Source organism: Fibroporia radiculosa (assembly GCF_000313525.1).
Source record: "Fibroporia radiculosa TFFH 294 genomic supercontigs, scaffold39268, whole genome shotgun sequence".
Classification (NCBI taxonomy): domain Eukaryota; kingdom Fungi; phylum Basidiomycota; class Agaricomycetes; order Polyporales; family Fibroporiaceae; genus Fibroporia; species Fibroporia radiculosa.
In genome coordinates, this window is record NW_012133081.1 from 2,678 (window position 1) to 9,671 (window position 6,994).

At 58.5% G+C, this 6,994-nt stretch overlaps 1 protein-coding gene across 1 annotated transcript; it reads left to right on the forward strand.

Moving 5' to 3' along the window:
* Nucleotides 1-2,661: 2,661 nt before the first annotated feature.
* FIBRA_09420 (uncharacterized protein) lies at nucleotides 2,662-4,792 on the forward strand (the record flags this gene model as incomplete). Its single annotated transcript, XM_012321724.1, has 13 exons — nucleotides 2,662-2,859; nucleotides 2,911-3,015; nucleotides 3,068-3,137; nucleotides 3,194-3,252; nucleotides 3,308-3,382; nucleotides 3,445-3,532; nucleotides 3,583-3,669; nucleotides 3,730-3,814; nucleotides 3,881-4,007; nucleotides 4,067-4,180; nucleotides 4,240-4,414; nucleotides 4,472-4,718; nucleotides 4,780-4,792. 13 exons carry the CDS (start codon nucleotides 2,662-2,664, stop codon nucleotides 4,790-4,792), a joined length of 1,443 nt encoding a protein of 480 aa, XP_012177114.1.
* Nucleotides 4,793-6,994: the final 2,202 nt, after the last annotated feature.

Consider the following 6,994-nt stretch of genomic DNA (forward strand, 5'->3'; position numbering starts at 1 on the left):
AGATCTTGACACGTGTTTGCTTTGGTCGGGTCCAATTATTCGTAAATTCTCACCTGAGCCACTATTGCATACAGCAAGGTATCTCTCCAGCCCAACGATGGCCACAAAATTTCTCCATACGTGACATTTCGGATATTCCATTTCGCCAGACATTCCCTCCACGCTCATGGTACCAAGCCTCCGATTTGACCTCGGCGACGGCCCCAAGGCCATGCACCCAGTGTCTTGTATATGTGTAACTTTTTCTTGCGATGATCGGCTTCCCGCAATATGGCTCAGATGCGCCTTGTGGGGCAGGTGCGTTCGTGAACGATGACTCGCATGCTCTCCATCGGCTATCCGCTGACCAGTCTCAGCGTCAAATTCGTTTGTGGTGGAAACTGAAGGGCTGCTTGGAGTTGCTTGTACAGCAGAGTACGTGCCTTATGATGCTCCACAAATCGCATGAAAGTATCCTTTGACAGGGCCAAGGCGGCACCTTACTCCAACAGTCAAGACCAGCCTCTGTGGGATGCTCTGCCGGCAAGTTATACGGCATATCCTTTTTTAGAAATTCGTGTGAGTTTTGATAAGGTGATCTGCGAGGTTCCCAGGCTATGCCTCTGAGATCTGCATACTAAGATGAATCATTCGACGTAGGGCGAGCAAATGCACTAGGGGCATGATAAACATTGGTAAGTATCCTTGATTGACTTGTCCTACCTAGTACTGATGCGTCTTTTAAACAAGGTGTAAACACACCGACGTTGGCAGTCATATTTGCTTGACGGTGTAATGTTTCTTTGATAAGCTCCCTGGTGGGATCTCAAACAATGATGGGTCACGACAAAAGGTATGCCAATGTATTTCTTGCTGTAGAATGCCAAACTCGCTAAATATCGAGCATCCCCCACCCTGAGTTCTGAACCATGAGCAATGCCGCGGCGCCTACTGGATACTGAATTCACTGGAGTCCCATCGAAGATGTGCGTTCAAAATAGTAATCTCCATGTCCAGCAGACCTGACGTAGATACACACACGAATTCACTGTCCGACCATTTGACAGATTTTCTCAACCGAAATATCTGATACCAAATGCTTCCCTGCTGAGAGGGGTGACCCTGCTCGCGCTAAGCCATTGGCAGCTTGTGTGCAAGCTTATACGGATCCTTGCATTTTTGTCTCTGACTCTTTCCTGCTCGGCAGCTGTTGCAATCAAAGTGGCGCACTGACGGCGAAAGCTCGGCACTTGGTCCAGCTGCAATCGACGAAAGGATCGATTCGCCTAAACGCTTGAGGTTATGTGACGAGCTTATGTAAGCATTCCATGGTTACCCGACGTCCGTATCCAGTCCGTATCGGATATTTGTTCATAATTGTCAGAGATTCACTCGCTCGTGCTCGATCCGCGAGCCTGGCAGCCTCACGAGTGGGAACGGCGCAATTTACGCTGCCTAGACTTGACAGATGCCAGATCGCAGCTATACAAGCTAAGTATGCCAGGACAATGTATGGCAGGTCTGGATTCCTCTGTATTGTATGCAGTGCTGTAACCTTTCCCATTCCATTGCATGTGCACAATTGCCTCGAAGAACTTCGACTTCCGTTGATTATCAGTTATCAGCGATGCCTCGAGGTTTTTCACTGACATTATACTCCACGAATATAATATATAGCCGGTCCTCGCACAGTCCCACGGATATGTGATATTATGCAACGCAGTGCTGGACGAGCGCACATGCCCAATTTGGACAACCTCCGAGGAAACTCAACTCTAATTTTCTCTGACCGATTCCTTCCACCAAGCTCTCAGCCGTTTCTCGACGGGTTCCAAGTTCGATCGTCTCCAACGCACACCGTGCAGACTCACCTCGACGTCATCAGATCGGCTAGGAGGACAGTTCCATGCCAGCGGACTGTGGCAGTCCCCGGGAGCCTTGACGCCTGTATTGACGCAACATGCGTGCGCGGTGCGATCCTGCCGGCTCGTTTGGCAGGAGCGAATCGACGACCCATTTTCCCTCGCGCGTACCCGCATGGTAAGGTACCTTCCCAATCCACGATTGAAAATCGGAACACGGGCTCAGGAAGGCGCGCGTGGTTATGCCGCTCTTTGACAACTGCGTAGTCTCTGGGGCTGCACAGCGGCTCAGAGTTCTTGTGGGGGTCTGCGGATTGCGGCCGGCATGCGGGCTGTTACACCCCCCGCAGTTGCCGCATGGACGAAGAAATACAAATACGTAGAGTATTTCAAACTCCACCGCCGCTTATTCGAGCTCACCGACCCTGGAAGGCCTATGGCAGCGGTCGGGCTGTCCACTCAACTCGGATCCGTATCAGTTCTCCGAACCTGCAGTGTCCCCGGCACAAGCGCCTCGCCTCGATTCTGGTTCTCAGCGGCGTCTGTTCCATAGTTCTGGACTTTTCTGACACAGAAGCCAGGACGCGTTATCTGCGGAGGTAAGGAGCCATTAATCTCGGTTGGGATAATGCCTGTCAAGTCGTGACTGATGACTGCAAGGCGGGTCTAGGACGCCATGCACGCAGACTCCGTCCAGGTACGAGAACCGATGCGGAAAATGCATGTCACAGCGATACTTGGAAAACCAATAGTGGAGCAGCCCGTCTCAGAGTATAAGTATGCCTCGTTGCGCACTGCGCCGCTACCTCACCTCCGCACCATGTCGATCACCCTCAACAGGTTCCCCGTGCTCCCGACGTCTCTGTATTCAGAAGACTCCCTCGGGCGCCCCTCCGCCAGTGTCGCAGGTTTCATCTCCGGCATGCGGAGCGCGGTCCTGGAGAGCCCGACAATAGCTGCTTGTGTCGTCGTCAACATTGTTGTTGTCTACTACGTCGTGTCCTTCTTGACGAGCAAGGTGCGTTCATCGTGGATCGACGCGTGGTCGGGCGCTCCTGACGTTTGGTAGAATGCGATACCTCCCGTTGGGTACCCCCATTGGCTTGGCTCATATGTGGGAGCTATTCGTTTCTTTGCTGATTCCAAGCGGATGGTCGACGAGGGCTACCAGAAAGTGAGGCCCGCCGCGTTTTGCTCCTCCGGATCTGGCTGAACCATTTGCGCAGTTCAAGGGCAAATTCTTTCGTCTGCCACTATGGACGAACTGGAATTACATCGTGACGAAGGAGCAGTGCAGTACGTTCATCTCGTCTACATCCACCGGGGGCTCCACGGCTGACGGTGCCTATCAGTCGACGAGATGTACCACCTTCCTGACGACGTTCTGTCATTAAGATACGCCGCACATGATGTGAGAAGGGCTCCGTGTCCGCCAACCACGATGACATCTGAACCGCTTTGAATAGGAACTGCAGGTGCCATACACCATGGGTCAGCAAATCCATGACAACCCATATCACCTTCCCATTATGAGATCAAAGGTGTCGTTCATCTTTGCTTCCTCGTGATGGTCGTGTCTGACAGAACCCACCCCCCCCCTCAGTTGACGCGCCACATCGACGTCCTGGTCGCCGAGTGCTTGGACGAGCTGATCAGGGCGATGGACGACACGTTTGCAAAGAAGTGCGGCGGTACGTGGTCAGGTACCCGGCGGGTGGGATGGCAGTCTCACGCCCTGCAGATTCGTGGAAGGAGCTCAACTCGTTTGACGCGTTCGTCGGCGTCGTCGCGCGCACGTTCAACCGCATCCTCGTCGGCGCTCCCACCTGTGAGTGTCTCCAGCACCGGACGTGTGCGTTCCTCCGCCCCCTTCTGACAGGTGATGCAGGCCGCAGCCCGGAGTACACGGAAGTCTGCAAATCGTTCGCAATAGAAACTGCCGTTGTTGGGCTCATCATCAACCTGTTCCCCTCGTTCATGCGCCCGTAAGAGACTCCTTTCGGCTGTGCCGCAGCCCGATGCTGACTGGGGGTATGCAGGATCGTTGGTCGGCTGATCACGCGCCTGCCGTCGCTGGTGAAGCGTGCGCTCGCGCACCTGCGCCCTGTGATTGCAGAACGCCACTCTGCCATGGCAGAGTACGGTGCGAACTGGGCGGACAAGCCGGTGGGTTTCTCGGCAGAGATGTGGCGTCCGTGGGGCTGACGCATGTCCTGCACAAACAGAACGACATGCTGATGTGGCTGATGGACGCGGCAGAGGGCGAAGAGAGGGAGCCAGAGCGCCTCGCTGCGCGCATTCTCGTGCTGAACATTGCCACAATCAACACGACGGCAGCGGTAATTATCGGCATCCTTCTTTCCTTCACATGCCCGGGTCTTCTGACGCAGACTGACAGTCGTTCGTGAACGCCGTGAATAACCTTCTATCGCACCCGGAATACTTCGAGCCCCTCCGGGAGGAAGCCGAGTCGGCGATCCGGGCGCACGGCTGGACGAAACAGGCGATGAATCAGCTGGTGAAGACCGACAGCTTCCTGAAAGAGTCGTCGCGGATGAATGCGCTGGGAACGAGTGAGGCTATATTCCCTTCCGGGCCGAGTGCGAGCATGCGCTGACAGGGTGTGACAGTGAGCTTTCCGAGAAAGGCGTTGAGGGACATTACGTTCTCGGACGGGACGCTGGTTCCATCAGGGAACTACATCTCCTCGGCGTACTCTGTGCACTATGACGAGGAGTACTACCCGGATGCGGCGACGTTTGACGGGTTCCGGCACCTGCAGGATGGCGGTGCGGCCGGGGGGAAGGCCAACAACAGCAGCGGGCTGATCCGCACGAACGCGCGTTATCTCATCTTTGGGCACGGGAAATATCCATGGTGCGTGTTGTGCGTGTGCGTTGTGTTATCTGGGCACTGATGTTCGTGTCCACGCACACAGCGTATGTATCTGATTGTGGTGCTGGTGACAGAGCTTCCAGGCTAACGGGAGGGCACTTGTATCTGACAGCCCGGGCGGTTCCTCGCCGCGTACATCCTGAAGGCGACGATGGCGCACCTCGTCACGCATTACGATATCAAGCCGAGCCCGCAAGGCAGGCTGCCGGACATCATCTTCCAGTACAACTCGAGCCCGAACATCAACTCGTCGTAAGCAGCCCCCCCCCCTCTGCACGGGTCTCACAGCGTGTACGCAGGCAGCTGACGTGTGTGTGTGTGGGTGTGTGTTCGCAGGTTCATGATTCGCCGCCGCAAGATGGCATAGGGGGATTCGGAGAGGCCGCGCTGGGCCCGCTGCACCCACATTCATTATATTCCGATATGCTCCAGCTTACATCTTCACTCGTAGTAATTTAATAGATGCACGGACTAGTCTTTCCTTATCCCTCTCACTTTCTCATGGCAGTCGCCGAGGCGCGCGCGCGCGCAGGGGGGGGTGCGACGGCGCGGGCGTTGGTTTGGTTTATCCGCCTTGTTGTGTAATTACTATACCATGGGACAATGCGAGCCGCATGTCTGTTGTACTGGGGACGAGGCTGTCAATGGAGGGCGCCTTTGTGAAATACATACATTCTCACGCGTGCTCGGACGTGGGATCGGACTGCTCAGGCGCGCCTCGGTCGCTGGCCGTGTCCTCGGTGCGTCTCTCTTTTTCTTTTTCTCTTTTGTTCAGCCCCCGGCGGGTATCTCGGGCGACCGTCCTTGCGAGCCAAGTCGAGACGGACCCTTGTGCTCCCCACCCTTGCCTGCGGTGCGCACACCGCTGGCAGCATGCCAGTGTCCCCACGTCCGCCACACACACATCACTGGGAGCAGCCACGGAGATTGCGGGATGACGGCGGCTGGGATCCATCGACGACAGCCCTGGCAGGCAGGCAGGCAGGCAGGTAGGCTGGCTGGGACCGCAGCCGCGTGCGTCGCGCGCGGTGCCAGGGTCGCGGTGGGCCAGTGGTCGCCGGTCGCCGGGCTCGGCGGTGGGGGCCCAGGCTCGCTGATCGCCTCGAGGGACGACGTGCGCACGGAGGCTAATCGCTGGCCCGATGGGCCCGTGCTTCGGACGCAGGCCTGCGGGCGGACGCGACGGAAGCGGTTTAGGCCAAGGGACGGGATCAGCGACGTGCAGCGTGTGTCTGCCGCTGTGCGCACGCACGGCCAGCGTTCCGCCAGCGAGGAGCGGAGCGGGCGAGGGACGCGGGCGTGAGTTACTCCGCGGACGCGCGCGCGGGGGGCCTGGGCGCGGGCGAGGCTGCGTTCGCAGGAGGAGCCCGTGCGCTGTTCCGTCGAGTCCTCGGGCCATCACGCCCGCGCGCGCGCACACACACCCACCGGCTGCACGGCCTCGGCGGCCCAGCCCCACCCCGGGGTGGAGGGGGACTCGACGCACTGGGCGGATCTCTCTGCGTCTATCTCCAGCCCAGGGCCCCGATGCGTCTGCGGCAGCGCACTGCTCCACCGTCCGCTGGGGCCGGGACCCCGGCGACCGATCGGGACCACTCTCCCTCTGCGTGTGGCCACGGCCTGCCCGGGAGCCCGCACGTTCGCAGGGCCGTCGCGCGCGTGCGTCAGGGCTGGCGGGATGCCGCCGCCCTGCCTGCCTGCACATTGCTGCCGGACACGGGCCAGGGTCCAGAGAGCGTCGCGCGCCCGCCGCCGCCGCCGCCGGGGCTGCCGCGACAGGCAAGTGCTCGACGACTGACGGGCAGCGGGCACGGAGGCAGATCCGTGATCCATCTTTCATCATGTGGCGCGCGCTCCGGGTGCGACTCCGCGGCGGTGGCGGGCGCCAAGGGTGCGGAGCATCCTCGCATTTGGGTCGGGGGAGGGCAAGGCAGGGCAGGGCAGGGCAGGGAGGGCGCACCGCAGGCGGATACCCGCATCCGACGGGTGCCATGTTGACACTCGCCTCTCGGGCTGCTACAAATTCGCCCAGGCGCGGCGTCGAGATGTGGCCTATCACGCACGCATGATTGGGGGCAAGACGTTGACAAAATATCATTTCAACGACCCGGTGTGATATTCGCCGCGCCAGCGATGTGTGGGACCCGCGGGGTCGTTTTTCAAAATGCCCGCAAACGCGTTATGTTATTGCACTGCGGGCGCGGCGAGCGATTGCGTTATGCCCAACGCCGCCGCATCTGACCATCACGGCGGGGGGG